Raw genomic sequence first — 16,468 nt, 5'->3', positions numbered from 1 at the left:
GTTTACCTTAAATTGATCAACTTTTTCAAGCTTTTCCAGGTCTGGCACCAGCCTCACTCCATCTTCCAGAGTTTTCAGGAACTCCACCTGGAATGCTACCATTTCGGTCAAATTCCCAAAGAGAACATCGAGCTAATAAAAGAGAAAAAAGTTTAATATGCTTAAAAATCTCAATTTAGATGACTTTCCAGCCAGTCCCAATTTACAGGACATTAGCACTTAGCTTTTCTTCAGCCTGGTGTACGCTAAAGGGTTAGGACAATGTAAGCTGCCTTGCCTCAACCTAGCTGTGGAAGTGCATTTACCTCAGCAGGAGCCAAATTTAAGTGAAGTGCCTCTCGATGCCAATTTAGTAACACCACCTCCCTGAGCGGCACAAAGTCACGGTTGAGTAATTAGGTTGTTGCAGAGTCAGTGTAGACACTGCATTGCTTACGTCGACTGTTACTGGCTTTCAGGAACCATCCTACAATGCCCTATACTGACAATACAATCAAAATGAGCGCTCCTGGTGAGGACACACACTGCTGACACATGGAGCCAAGCGTGTGCCCAAGCGATTTAATAACTGCGGTGGCTGTATGCTGACAAGTTAGGTCGACATAATTTTGTAGTGTAGACATGGCCTTAAACTCCAACAGTGTAGTGTGGCTGTTATCAGAAGATCAGACAACACTGATCAGTATTTTTAAAGTCAGCGTCAGTCCATTTAAAAATGTTCCTAAGTAAGTTTAACATTCATGGCTCCTTCCATTCCTTCCTATAGCAGACAGTAAGAGTCAAACAAAAAATCTGGCAGCACTATGGCAACAGTTCCCGTACCTCATCTTGAGTGAGGAAAGTTTCTTTTTGTAGAGGTTTCAGGTATCTTTCCATTAGACAGTTTAAGTCCTTAAAATAAACACAAAAATAAAGAAAATACTCTTTAATGTCATTTCCTCCAAGTACCTCTCTCAAACTGTTACAGTGACAAAGATCCTCTCCTTAACACCATTGATGTAATCTCTAGGTCTTTCATCGGTCTTGTATAAGACAGGAGTATATTCTATTTTAGTGAAATTTAAGACATTTAAAAAAGTTGTACAATTTAGATTACCGGTACTTATAAACTAAGATATGCGATTGTCTGAAAATATTTATCTGTATCCCAACCAAATAAGATTCATGCCACTGTTTAAAAAAAAAAAATTCAACGTTGTTTCAGTTTTAAAATATCTAGTGTATTTTGGATGCTGCTATTAAAATTGATGAGAAGTCTTACTGTAGAAGGTAACTTGCCACTAGTCTAGTAAATTAGTTTTTATTTTTTTATTCATGGTACAAAAAATATTGCAGGACTTTAACTTTTTAGAAGTTCAACTCTGGAAGGAAAAGGAAAAACGTAGACAAAATGTAACTTACTTTGACATAGGTGCGTTCTGTTTCAAGCAATTCACAAATAACTTTGCGCAGTTTATCAGCATCTGTAAGTTGTCTCATGGTGGACAGCTGAGGCCCTGTAAATTCTTGAGGATGCAAACTCGAATCAGAAGGATTCATCTCATGTAGACTGCGACAAAATGCAGCAACTTGTTCTGTACTCTTTAAAAAGAGAAAACATTACGCCTAGTTGTTTTAAAGTAGGAGCTATTTGAACTCTAATTCTGCTATTGTATACCCCACGTACATATTGTATGTACTAATGTAACTTTAAGAAGTGTGCTGTGCTTCTGTATCGGAGGTTTTATCATCCAGGGCTGGATGTTCCAGTCTGCCAAGTTCACTGTCCACAGCATACACCGTGCAAAGTGACCTTAAAGCAGCCAGAGATTTAAACTAGAAATTTCTCCATTTGTACAGGAATAGTTACCTCCTACGCCACCTGCATCCCTGATCATTGGGGAAAGGGAGAAGAAGAGCCAGCATGGTGAAACCAAACTCTACAACGCCGGATCTTCTGCTGTTATAAGCTCAGTTATGGAGTTTATGCAGGCGGTGGAAATCAGAAAGGCAGGGAATCTACACTAACTCCCATGGGGCCTGGAGAGCCAAGGATGAGGGACCACACCTGGCTCTGGGCAGCTGTCATTCTGTACTAACTGAGAATCAGGACCCCTGTTATGAAGAACCCCAGATGCATTGTTCTTAGAAATTCAGAGTGACATGTCACATAATGACCACAGCCTGTAAAATAAGTATATTTAGACAGTGCCACAACTGTACAGCAAGGGAATTGCGTCAGACCACTAACAAGTCTCTGGCCCAAAAAGTATGGGCAAGTACAAAACATAAGTCTCAGATCACAGAACAGTCGCTAAAAATGACTTGAAGTACATTTTTGTCATTTGTTTTTGGTAGCACTCAGAACACGCTAAGCACTGTGCAAACACTAATGGAGGGGCAGTCCTTGCTCTAAAGAAATTAAATTCTAAAAGAAAGCAGGAAGAGCAGGGGACAAGGGAAAGGAATTACAACATCCAAGTAGAACATGGACGTGGCGTTTGGCCATGTCCTGAGACTCTCTCTCTGACTTTATTTTTAATTGAACCTTTAAGAATGTCTAAAGCTTAGATTTTAAAATACAGCCCTGTCATGATGCTTAAGCGGACTTAGATTGTAAGCTCTTTGCACTGGTCTGTATAGCATCTAGTACAATGGGATACTGCTACATGATTGGGAGCGTTAAGTGCTGCCGCAATACCAAACAAACAATAATGAAACCTTCAAGTCATGCAATTAGCTGCCTAACCCTGTGATTTACTGATGTTACTTGTGTTCACTTTCCTTCCCCTCCTTTTGTTTGTCATACTGATTGTATCTAATTAGACAAAAGTTCTTTGAGCATACACATCTTTACTATTTGTAGTTACTGCATGCAGCATGGTGGGGGAGCCCGAGCCTCTAAGCACTACCACAAGATGAATAATATAATGGTAATTTAATTATTCAAATATTCCAGTTAACAAGGGATCAGTTTAATATGTTAGAGAATCAAATTGTCCCACTCTATTCCGAGGCACTTGAAGAAACAGTCCTAGATTTAAAGGCAAGAGGGCTACAAGCAGGGCATTCTCAGTGGGGCTCCCCCTCAACTCGTAACTTGCTTCAACTGACAATTCAGATGCCAGGTTTATTGGCCTTTTTATTGAATGCAAGGTCTGATGCTGGAGGGGGTTGGAGTGTACCCTGGGAAAATGGTGGTTTGGAGGGGTTACTCCTGTTCTCCCTGCTCTATTCCATCTCCCTTCAGCTCTACAAAAGATGGAGTGATAGATAATTGTCTTTATAAGATTATGTATGTAAGCCCTAAGCATTGTGCAAGGGGTATTTATTTTTTAAATAAACCTCAAATAAAAATTAAGCATTGCATAACTGTACCATTTTCATCACTGTAGGATTCACCCTCTCTCTGGTAGAGTTCACAACTCCCCTATTCCTCCCACCACCAGGAAAGTGCAGTTTTATTCAAAAAATAAAAAAAGGCACCTTAGTCATATCTGATGATAGAAGTGAATTTTTTTATGCTTTTTACCTCCTGTAATCGCTGCAGAGCCAACACAGATACAGGAGAGCATCAGTCTATTATTTTTGAGCCTCAGACTTGTTTACAAAGTTCCACTCAGTTACACCTGTGCAGAGTAATGCTCAAGATTGCTGCACAGGTGTCTTTATGGATATCTTTACTAGCCTTTCTTTACTCAAATATCCCCACCATCACTACAACTAGGGTAGAGTCATTGGCAGTTGTGCTGATGTAAGTGGCCCACCATTGTTTTAAACTGCTTTTGACCAATTCTGTACCTGCTGATAGTGTTAAAGGAGAGCACAAACCAAATGCAGGAGTGTAATAAATGTGGTCCCTGGGAGAAAGAATGGCACAATGTCTTGTAAAGTGTGGTGATCACGGCAAGAATAATATGGATGCTGTTGTAGGCATCTAGCCTGACTATTCTACATCTATTGTTTTTTCATTTCAACTTGGTATAAAACAGCAGGTAGGTCCTAGTCAGATTATTTTCATGGGAAAGAGGTATTAGCACTGCCTTATACATTGTAATAATTTGCTGCCTATTTTGTTGTTGGCTATAAAAATCCCAGTAAAAAGGGGGGAAGTGTTTCTAAAAACATTCGTTTAATTCTAACAATGCAGCTTATATTTCTAGTTGATACATGAAGATTTACTGACATTAAAAAACCTGTCCCTTTTTGTTTTAATTTATTTTGGATACTTTCCAGTCACTGCATATAGAGGATGAAATTCATTCGGTATTTGGGTGACCCTTAGGTTCTTTTGGAAAAAATCTCTGCAGTTATCAAATTGCAGTATTAGTTAGTAGTCTATGGTGTGTTGATGCATCAAGTTGGAAACAAAACATATTTTTGCTCCATTACCAACTAATAAATGAGCTTTTCTTTAGGAAGCATATTTATATTGCTAAAGACATCAGGGGGAGGAGAGAAGAGGGTCAATCCACACTGCATACTGTGGGCAAATCTAGAATGCTCCCTGGGTTGTGGGCATTTTTAGAAGTCTGAGGCCAGAAATCTGGGAAGAAGTTGATGTACATTGATTCTGAGGTTGTTCCAATCATATGGGACAATATAAAAGAGGCAGAGTGAGGAAACAGGAGCAAGCCTGGGTGGAACATAACAAGGAGAGGGTTTAAGAGGAGATAAGAAGAGGGAAGGAGGCAGGGTGGAATGAGGAATGTGTAGCGAGTGAGATGGTATGGTATATTAGACAGTGGCTGCTCCAGTTTCCCCACTTTGCTGTTCCTTAATCCAGAGTTGGAGGAAACTCTGGGGTCAGAGTAATTCAGTCTCTGTGCCCCTTCAATCTGCATTAAGGGTTCACTGAAAATGCATTCACAGTCTCTGTAGAGAATGAGCAGAGAAGCCACTTAGGAGAAGGAGCCCTGCCCACCAGGAGGTGAAGGGATACCATCAACTCATTTAACACAGGCCAAACAACTGGCAGGTGGGAATGAATTTCAGCTACTACTGACCTAGGCCAGATATGGACTGGTGACCTAATGGTGAAAGGGTCCCTGTCCCATAGTCATTCTGCTTATGTACAGCCATTACTTCCCTCTAATTCACCTCTATAAGCGTAGTGCCACGAAATCCAAAAGGAGCATTATCTCCACTTGGTAAGGACTTTCCTGGAACAATACAGTTGCTTCATCCACAGCTACTTTATGGCTGCCAACACCCATCCAAGCATAAAACTACTATGTATTAGGTCAGTAATTACTTAGTCAGTAATTACACAAAGGTGACATTTTCTGTAATATGCACATTTAAGTGATCAACTGTTTACAGCTGACTTACAGGAAATACGAATGGCTGAAGAAAATCTCTTTTGGTTGGAGTTTGATTATTACAGCAATAACATTCATCTTGAGTAGTTGAGATCAAGTAGTATAGAACGGAGTAGCAATTTATCTGTTCTACCTGAATTATGAGAGTAGGACTAATTTGCTTCTAATTCAGCTCCTGGGTAGTCTGTAACCTCTCTTTTGACCCTGCAGTATTTTACTGCTGATTAAATACAGTTGTATAATAGCATGATTATGGTGCAAGATAACTGAGTTATCGATTGTGGGCTCTCTTGTTCCTCACTCCATCTATGCTCACTAAGAGTTTGATCCTGCACCATTTGGGGTAGGATCAAGCCTGACAGCCCCAATTCAGCAAAGCACTTGGGGTGAAATCCCGGCCCCGGTGAAGTCACTGGAAGTTTTACCACAGACTTCACTGGGGCCAGGATTTCATTCTAGGACTTTATTGGAACTTAAGCATATGCTAAAGTGCCTTGTTGAATCAGGGGTGTAGGGAACTGGCAGCTTAAGAAGTGGTGAAGCAGGCCTAAGTTTAGACCATTCTGGGTCACTGTATTTAATAAGGTAAATTCCTCAGAGAGGAAGGCTGGTCCAGTGATTAGGGCACTATCCTAGGACCTGGGTCCCTGCTCTGCCATATGCTTCTTGTGTGACCTTGGGAAAGTCACATAGGGCTGGTCTTCACTTCAGGATTAGCTTGAGGTATAGCTCAAAGGTCACCCCAACCTGACTTATGTGCGTACACAAAAATCTCCACCTTGAATTAAGTGGTGCTTTAAACTTAAGGTAGCTGGCCCATCAGGGGGTGTGGATTGAAGCTATAGTGCTGCTGAAGCTCAAGCAAGTAATGCAGTGAGGGCTCAGCTACTGTTGCTAATCCAAACACACTATTACTCCAGTGTTATTTTGCAGTGTGACCGTTCTCACTCTAGCTCACTCCAGAGGAGTTAACTCTCAGTAGATAGCTCAAGCTAACAGTGCAGCAAAGACAAGCCCTTAGCCTCTTTGTCGCTCACATCTCCATCTGTAAAATGGAGATAATACCACTCCTGTGATGTAAGGAAGTGCTATGAGGATAAATACATTAAAGAGACTATCGTGATTGGGGCTATATGTGGACCTAAATGTACGTTTCTACCTATCTACAAATTTGATTTCCCCCCCCCTTCCATTTCAGCATCTCATTTGGAAAGAAGTTATTTCTATCAAGGCAGTATCATACATAAGTTCGTAGAAACTATTTATACTGTGTTATATCAGCTGTGACTTTTGCAATGCAGAGTATAGGAAATATACAGCCACAAAAAGACAATTACATTTGTAACAGTTATTACAGTTCTAGAACTTGAGGTCTTGGTGGTTTTGAAGCTTTTATAAAGTAGAGCAATTTTGTTTTTTTAAAAAAAAAACCCCCACACATTTTGCAACATTTTAACTATGGGTTATCATGCCTCTCATAGAAGTTGTTCACATTAAGTCATTAGAAAAGATGGACTACATAAAGAACAGGGAAAGCCTTTAATATCATGAACTACTAGATAGCAATTTTAAATGCTCATTTAAGTGAAGTGCTCATTATAGTTTAAATGCCTTAGTCTGACACTATTCTAGTGAGGATGGTGTAACAATTCCTATGTTCCAAAATATTGGCCCACAATAAGGCATGGATTTGTTCTTTTTTCCCCCCTTCACATATGGAAGCTTTAGGAGATGACCAGTCACAAACTTCAGTCATGTCAGGTGTCATCTAACAGCACTTCTACTTTGCAATTTGGATTCCTCACATCAAGTTGTATTTTTACCAGATTTAAAATATAAGTTATTTAAAATTGATGCTTTGCAACAGACAAATTACAAATCTCAAGGCCACTGACATTCATGAACTTGTTCACGTTTGCTCAAGGCACAGGCATCAAATCATCTTTTTGCATGCACCTTTAGAAAGGAGTTCTCTGCCAATGTCTTATTTAGAGAAAGTAAATAGTGACAGGCTGAAAGAAACACACTTTACAGCCAGCTAAAGTAGTGTTAGTTATGATACAGTGCAGATTTTACTTAAACACTTTATTAAAATGTCACCATTATCCAATTGCCTAGAGATTTAGAGGGAAGAGAACAGAGTAATTTGGTAGACAGATAAACAGCTAGCTCCCTTTACCTTCCAATTCCAGATCTGTTCCCTACCAAGCACTGGTGTAGTGAGAGACCAGTTCAGGGTGTGTTCGTTTAAGTCAAGGAAACTATTGAATCATATTTAGGGGTCAATCCTGCAAACCTTCACTCACAAAAGTGATCCCAAGTAGTGACTATGATGGAATTACTGGTGCAAACAAGGGTTTGTAGGATTGGGTGCTAGGTCTGTGCACACCAATGAAACAAAAACCACCCCCATCCTGCAAAGAGCTCACCAGGTAAACTAATCTCACATCCTTCCTGAGCAGGAGCATTTCCTCAAAAGTTGAGCATGCTGACATCATTGAAACAATTGGTGTTTTGGCTGATTGTTCTCTAATTGAGAGAGGACTGCAATTTCCTCTGCCAGTCCCCATTTAAAAATAAATAAATAAATATATATATATATATATATATAGGGGTGAGTGTGTGTAGTCAAGTGTGGTCCTTCAGGGCACTCAACACCTCTACCCAAAAATGGACATTTTAAATAAAAACTGTTCTCCAAAATCTAAACAAAAAACTTCAGGCAAATCCCACCGAGGCTTGGCCTCAATTGTTACGTGGACTGCATATGCTAAAAAACAAAACAAAACAAAAAAAACCAACCTTCTGTGGGCATAAGCATTACTATTTACTTAGTATCACATTTAGAAACTTCTTAAAATTACTACAGCATGAGGCTACATTAGGCTAATTGCTTAATCTAGTTACACTGCACAACAGTAGATCTGCTCACCAAATGCAGCATGTGATAAAGAGAATCACAGGACCTCTCCATGCCTTTGTTCCTGGGTTTACGTTTAACTCTCCAAAAAGCTGACATCATTGGAAAGATATTGTTGTGAAAATGCTGTTACTCAGCATTTTCAGTAACAAATACACTAAAAAAAAAAAAAATCCACATTTCTTTCCATATTCAGCTGATATGAAATTCTTTCCTGCTCCAGACAAGTGTTCTTTCCTCATATTCCATGCTGCTTACTTGAGACACAAGCACAGAAAACATCCTCCCCTGTATTTTAATGAGAGGGCAGCTACTGCACTTCTGCAAGACTCTGCTCCTGTTGTCATTTGCTGTAGGTCTCGTTCTTTCAATAGATCAATGAGAATTTAATTCTCAGCTCTAACTAGTGAAGTCACTTCTGAAGACTCCCTTTCATGAAACGGTCATATGAGAACTCCTGCAAGAAATGGCTGAAACGTGCAGCGGGGAAGCTGACAGTGGAATATAAATGTCTATTGCCTGTGGATTAGTATCAGCTGATTGGGTGCAACCTGTACTGCATAAGATTATTAAACATCAGGGCAGACAGCACACACCAATTAGACAACTTTAAAAAGCTAGTTAGATTATTGGAAAACCTTAAGTTGCTTTTTAAGAAATCCCGATTTTAATCCTTTTACCTCAACTTCTACATGTGTTGAGGGATTTGTATCAATAGATAGTTTTGGTTTTCATTAACACTGCAAAAGAAGATTCATCTTCACAGAACACGTTTGGTAAGTGACATGCATACAGAGTCATTAGTGCATGGTACCTTAAGCACAGCTGCAAGGTAATTAGTTTTAATTTCAAGAGACAGGTCTTAAATTAGAAAAAAGGAAATTAACATCCAGTAGCATTTCAACTCATTTGGCCTGGTCTACACTACGGGATTAATTCGGATTTAGCAGCGTTAATCCGAATTAACCCTTCACCCGTCCACACTACAGAGCCAGTTAATTCGAATTAAAGGGCACTTAAAATCGATTTCTGTACTCCACCTCGACGAGCGGAGTAGCGCTTAAATCGATTTTGTTAATTCGAATTAGGGTTAGTGTGGCCGCACACCACCGAATTACTGTGGTTAAAGTAATGGGGTAGTGTGGCCGCACACCACCGAATTAATGTGGTTAAAAACCGAATTAAGGTGCTTAGTGTGGCCGCGCACAATCGAATTTATACAACCTGTTTCCCAAATTCGAATTATCTAAATTCGGATTAATCCTGTAGTGTAGACATACCCTTAGATTTTTAAACACATCCACAAGTGGGGAATGTGGCAGATCACTAAACAAAGCGCTACTGACCTGATCACCACAGTAAATGTGTCATGAGGGCTACAATGTGCAAAATACTTAAGCTTTTGTTGCTGTGCGATATTGAGAACCTGCCTCTACACGTTTTAACCTCCAGACCAAGTGTGTTAAATTTATATAAATTAGCACACTTTAAGCAAATAAGCAGATAATTACGAAGGCTAGTTTTTGTTAAATAAAACTTACACTAGTAAGTCAGCTACATGGTATCCTGTTAAACTAGAGATGGATGACTGACAAAGATGTTACTTAGAACTGGTTTAAATTCTCATACAGATCTTGGATTAGAAATTGAGGCTATGTCTACACTACAGACCTCACAGTGGCACAACTGTACCAGGGCCGGCTCCAGGCACCAGCCCCCCAAGCTTGTGCTTGGGGCGGCACCTGGAGGGGGGCGGCGCCGCGCTCCGGCCACCGGGGAGAGCGGGGTCACGGCCGGGCTCGCCGCCCTCCCCCCGGCCGCCGGGGGGAGAGCGGAGCCTCCGCTGGGGCTCGCCGCCCTCCCCCCCCCATGGGGGGGGGGGGGGGCGGCCGGCGGCTTTTTTGCCTGGAGCGGCAAAAAAGCCAGAGCCGGCCCTGACTGTACAGCGGCAGCTGTGCCGCCGTAAAGTCGCCTGTGTAGCCGCTCTATGCCGACAGGAGAGAGCTCTACTGCCGGCATAAGAAAACCACCCCCAACAAGTGGCAGTAGCTATGTCAGTAGGATAGCAGCCACCAATGTAGCACTGTCCACACGGACACTTTTGTCAGTGAAACTTATATCACGGGAGGGTTCCCACATCCCCGACTGACAAAAAGGGTTTGACAACAAATGTGCTCGTGTAGACAGTCTATAAATGTGCACAACCCACTGAAATTCAAAGGAGTTTGGCTTAGAGGGGCTTTGGCCTTTCTCTAGTGCAACTTTTGTTTAAAAAAAAATATATTATATATATATATATAAGCATAGGAGCTTGCCAATATTTACATCTTTACAATTGGGAGATACTGAGCTCACTAAAAGCCAGCTGTACATGGGCTGCCTTAACTTTTAAAAGAAAGAAGAGCAATTAGAATCTCAAAAACACACCCAACCTTAGAGATTAAAAACACCAGACCTATCAGTTAATTCCCTCTTCCTATGAAGGATTGTTTCTATAATGTATTTTCTAATGCTTTATCTAGCACAATTTTAAGATATCCCATCTCTTGCTGTTTACAGCAGGATAATTCTATTGAAATAATGAGGTTTTGTTCTAATTCTTCCCCAATTTAATGGAGACCTGTTTAGGAAATGGCAACACACACACCTTGTGTCCTTTCCCCCTTCTTTGTGATATATGAAAGGAGCCTAGAAGTTTCTCCTGCTTGTTTTTTCCATTCGAAATTCACACCTGGCATACTCGACTATTTTAATATCACCAGGAAAAAACATACTGTCTAAAGGTTAGAAAACAAGGGGTGAGGGGTTGCTGGAGAAGGGGGGGGGGGAAGCTGGCAACAGCAGGGGGGACTCTCAGGTCTACTTTATCAAGTCAGATATGTAAAAAGGGAACAAGCTCAAGTTTTGCAGAATTCTTTGCAGGTTACAGCCATGCCTCTCATAGTAGCCATGCTCAAATAGCATCTCCACTGACCACGGCCTTCAAACTCTTTCCTCTCCCCACTTCCTCCAGGTGCATTTCACTGTGTACAGAGACAGTCAGTGCAAGTTAAGGCTGATGATGTGAGCACGATTCATAATCTCAGTAGGGTTGGAAGGAGGTGGCAATAGCATGGAGAAGACACCTTTTCTTGCATTACCCTGCAAATGACTTCCAGGGGATTTTAGGAGGACGACGTGTGGTATGGGTACCTTCATAGAAGAGATTAACAGACTCTACCGTCGGCTAATTAAATGCCCAGTGATACAGAAGACATTTTAAAGCAAAGCACAACTATAAAGAGGAATTAGGAACAAAAGTCAGAGCCCCCTTTCCAGTGCAGCTTCTTAAGCTGCACATTTACTAGCATTCTCTCTGGCTTTAACAGAACTATTTTTAAGTTTTGTTGAAATTCAAGAGCATGGGAGAATTGTAAAGAATACAGAGTTGTTTATATAAACAGGGAAAGTAGAGTTAGCAAGTTAAAAGATATATTTGTTGTCACTATAAATATATTCTGTATTGAAAAACACACACATCCCTCCCAGCCTTTTGATTCAAGACTAAAAAAAAGTTTAAGGGGAAAAAACAAAACAAAATACTGAACTCAAAAATTCTCCCCCATGAATCACATAAGTTATGTATAATGAGAGGCTCCTTCAAAGATACACATTTCCAAGTATTAGAAAATGCAAAACAGGTGATAATGTTTCATTTACACAAAATGAAATTTCCACCTCATTGAAAGTCTGCACTCATTAAATGTACAAGTTAGTTACAGTTCTTACTCTCTTGTCAGAAGTGTAATAACTACTAAAACACAGTCAAAGCACAGGGCTCATCATACAATTCATATACCTTGCTTTAGACAGCTGATGGTTCATGGAAGCAAAGTGTGAAATGGGACATCGCAGCCTCTTACATAATTCATACATAAAACTTTTAAACGCTACAGAAAATCCAACCACAGCAAGAGTATCCATAGCCAAGTTAGCAATAGATACCATCAATATGTGGACAGTTTTTCTGTAAAGAAACATTCATTTCAGACCTTGTTACAAATCATGCAGGTATCCACACTTACTTACTTACATAAATAAATAAAAAAAAAAAAAAAAAAAAAAAGTCCACACACATTAATACTTCCCCCACTTTTGAAAAATATAAATTTTATACTTACTATAAAATGATTCCCTAGGAAAATCTAGAGACGAAGTTTAAAGATAATCTTCTGCTTTACATACAAGTTCTGTGTATGTTTCATGCATGGGAATGCTTTCTCCTATCTATCAAAGGAAAGGCTACAAGCTAGTATGACATAAGGGATCAGGAAACAAGAGGCCAGGGGCTTTTTCCTTCCTTTCAACTATGATAACCTAATAGTGGTATTTGGGGGATCGGTTTATAACTCACCAAGACACATTTTCAACTAAAACAAAATGATGGGAAACCACAGAAATAGATATAGAGAGAGTGAACAAGCGAATAAGCACGGAGAGGAGATACAGAGACTCAATGAGATCAGTCCTACATAGTCTATACTCACTGCACAGTGAATTCTGTAGAGCTTAGGTTACTAACGCAGCATCAATTATGCAGCAAGTACTTAAAATATAACAAACAGCCAGCCCTCTTAAAGTAATCTTACCATATGTACTTGATTCAGCTTCAGAGAACACTAATCTCCACAGATCATTTTGTGCAGTATTCACGATTACCACAGCTAGAACAAACTACCAAACCATGCCAGAACTCATCCCTTAATAGACAGCAATTAGCAATCTATTTGTGCAGCCTGTTAACTATAATTGGAGAGTTCTGCTTTAATCAAAGGTAGATTGGCTGTAATTAGTTTTGCATTTAAGCTGCTAACATGTAAACTATACTATTGATTTAAGGCAATAATATAACTTTTGTGCTTCACACCTTTGGAAGTTACTAAAGAGAAAATGGAAGGAAAATGTGATAAATCAATCTGGAAATGCATTCAGCTCACCTGCCCAAGGGGAAGAAGTGATAGAGTTGCTATATTTTAATATGTGAAAGCATTATCACACACCACAGAAGATCAGAACCAGGTCTACTCTTTACCCCTCATGGATCCAGAACACAGCTCTTACTTAACAGGTGTTGATGTGCTGTAATCAAGGCTGTAATTTGTTACACTCTGTATCACTTGTAAACACCTTAAAAGTAAGATCAACATTTTCCTAGGGAAGATGCTCTAATCATGCACAGCTGTGAAGTCAGCATGTCAGCTGTGACTCTACTGCACTTTAGGTCTTTGTAATGTGAAAATGAAAATCTCTCACCTTGCTCATCCTATCTGTCTCATCAGAGGACTCCAAATCAGGCACTTCTGCTTCTTCTGGAGCTGCCTCAGCACTGCTTTCTTGTTCACTGAAAAGCGTGTGCCCTGCCAAAATTGACATGTATGTGGAAACAAAATAGTGGGTTATGCAAAATGTGAAAAGTTTAGAGCAGTGAATAATGAGCTTTCATGAACATTCAGATTCTCATGCTGCAATGAGCTCGGCAGGCGTCTGTGCCAGTGGTTCCTTGGATGCACAGGGGCCTAGCAGCGTTCAGCTCACTGCAGGAGCAGGGCCTAAACAGAGATTTGAGCACAAAGGTTTCATGGCCACATATGAAATTTGATTGAACTATAAACACTAATCACATAATGTTATGGGCCTGATTGAAGTTAGAAACCACACAAGTTGATGCAGAGTTAAGGCCAAGTTCCATGTTGAGATTAGGTTTTATAAAGCTCCAGCCCTACAAAGGCCTGTGCTTAACTTTATACTCGAGCAATTCCACTGAGCTCATTGTGACTACTCATGTAAAGTTGAGTGGGTCTTTCCAGGATCAAGGCCTTAGTTAACATTTCCTCCACACAGCCTTATATTGGAAGAGTTTAATAAATTACAGTTTATAGTTTTACATTAAGTTTTTCTTTTAATGTTAGAATCAAAAATACTTTTACAGGGATTTTTTAAGTTATACTATTAATTGACAATTGCATCTTTCTGTATGCAATATACTAAAGTAACTGCATTAATCTATATCTAATGGCAGTCTTAGAACTACATTTTTGATACAACAGCCCATAAAGATTCCATTGCAGGTACTGCCCAAGACCACGAACTCTTAAGCACATGCGTAATTTTTGCACACAAGTAGTCCCACTGAAGTCAGTAGGACTACTCATATACTTAAAGCAATGTGTGCCTTTGACTCATGCAGCTGTGAGTAGAAATGTAAGTAAACATGTCTTATGCCTCTGGGAAAGCCAAATTTTACATACGTTAGCTTTCTAGCTATCTAACAGGGGAATGAACAGTTATGGTGTTCTAACTGGAGGGGAGAATGGAGGCGTACCAGAAGTTTCCTCCTTAAGAAAATTATTCATATATGACATTCATGGATCTCACGTAAAATCTAAAGGCAACTCATTTGCTTTTCAGAAGCACCTGTATGAGCCTGGGATAAAAACTATCCCTAACAGGAATAATTTAACAGTATTCAGCGAGGCAATGAACGGCACCAGAGACAGGAAAATCTTTCCAAATCCCAAGTCAATTTGAGTGCTGCTGCACTGGAATTTTGTGCCAGACTAAACAGACACTCCAGAGAAGCTGAGTATTTGTGTCTAGATTTTAACTTTTTTTCCCATTAACTCATAACTACAAGTTAATTCAAGGTTGTCACAATCCTGCAAATCAGATGAACATGGACAGACCCCTGTTGCCTGCACTGAGCCTCATTAATATCAGCAGTGTGCCGCACAGGTGCAAGGGTCCACCTGCATGAATTGGGGCTACTATTTATATGTAGTCTGTATTGTTCTTTATAGCATATGGGTTTTTACATTATATAAGTTACCTAAAGAATAATTTATCAATAAGCAATGAAACAACAACAAAGAATATCAAAGGAAGAAAAAAACATTGTGAATATCCCATGTTAGCCTTTTTGTGTGTGTGGCATTAGTAATCCAGTTTTTAACCTTTCAGCAGTCCGACAAAAAATTATGCTCTAGTTATATGCAACATGCTGGAAAAACCTATTATCTATTTCTTTGATCCCAAAGGGGATATGAGCAGCTCTCTTAAATTACTAGGTATTTTCTGTAAGATGTTTTGATTTATGTGGGTCACAGTTTTCTTCTATATAAATTAGCATTTGATAATGTTTTCAGCCTAGACCAATATTGGCACTATTGTAGCTCTCATGTTGTAAATAAGAAAACAACAGAAAGCACATACCGATTACAAAACAGATTTATGCCGTTGATATTTCTCAGCTGTATTCAGTGGGGGTTTGAGCGAAAAGATTATGGGTGACTGTTTGGGTGTTCTGATTCAGAGTGAATGGCAAGCCATTGTAGTGATTAGTGTGCTCAAAATCTCCCCTGTCAAGTCTATTTCTTTATTCTGTGGGTGTACTGAAGTGGAATTCATTATTATATCTGGAAATAGAGATGTATTTTAAGAAATTTACTAGACATATCAGAAAATTCAATTCTGCTGGCCCTTCACTGAAGTTCACAGAAAGTTAAAGTTAGTACAGTTGCTATTATGAGTGTTTTGCTAAAAAATTAAAGTTGGGCCAAGAAGGCATGTTAGGGCAGGCTTTCTAGTTCTCATTTGAAGACAATTCATACTTGACTTTGGGCCTGGGTTCAAGAGTGCCAAATCTCATCAAAACATCTCTCAAGCTTTTAGCCACAACCGGCAAAAACTTTGCAAGAACTTGCAAGATTTTCCCCATCCTGAGTTACATCTGAACCAAATTCAGAAAACGTGACCCTGCTGGTTTGGCTCCAACTTGCACCAACCTGTAGAAACCAGTACAGAGCTGAGTGACCTTTGAATTAAAATATTCAAAAATAGCAGAGAGGAGGTTCATATGGGAGGTTCCCATGGAGGCCTATCTCCATTGTGCTGAAAAATCTAAGATCTCGATCTTGACAAGGTCTGGTTTAATGGGTTAAGATAGATGATAATGAAATGCATTTGTGGAAGTGTTTGGTTTCTAAGAAATTAAATCTGTGCTGAGCCTCTCATTTCTACAGTTTAGTCCACCAACTTTTATTACTTTCAGACTCCTTTACTAATATCTAGCAAAACTCTTAAATCCCCTAAAATATCCATTTAAAAAAAAGGGAAATGTGCAGAATATCATGAGTTTGGCGTGAGCAGCCTGAGTTTGTCCCCTACGATTAATTATCCATTATAAGCAGTGTGAAATGCAGCCCACAATTAT

The 16,468-nt window shown here is 39.7% G+C and overlaps 1 protein-coding gene across 3 annotated transcripts in view; it reads right to left on the bottom strand.

Annotated features, from left to right (window-relative positions):
- The window catches only part of LOC113406611 (T-lymphoma invasion and metastasis-inducing protein 1-like), a 104,228-nt gene that overhangs the window by 19,680 nt on the left and 68,080 nt on the right, over nt 1–16,468 (bottom strand). For all 3 annotated transcript variants that reach the window (XM_026652259.1, XM_026652266.1, XM_026652270.1), the window contains exons 14-17: nt 13,513–13,616; nt 1,402–1,581; nt 823–891; nt 7–132 (exon numbers count right to left, since the gene is read on the bottom strand). In XM_026652259.1, coding sequence (XP_026508044.1) covers nt 7–132; nt 823–891; nt 1,402–1,581; nt 13,513–13,616 — 479 coding nt within the window. The remainder of the gene's footprint in view (nt 1–6; nt 133–822; nt 892–1,401; nt 1,582–13,512; nt 13,617–16,468) is intronic.

The sequence above is a fragment of the Terrapene carolina genome, unplaced genomic scaffold (genome assembly GCF_002925995.2).
Source record: "Terrapene carolina triunguis isolate 2854851 unplaced genomic scaffold, T_m_triunguis-2.0 Scaffold31, whole genome shotgun sequence".
In the NCBI taxonomy this organism is placed as follows: domain Eukaryota; kingdom Metazoa; phylum Chordata; order Testudines; family Emydidae; genus Terrapene; species Terrapene triunguis.
This window is presented reverse-complemented; position numbering and strand designations above follow the sequence as displayed.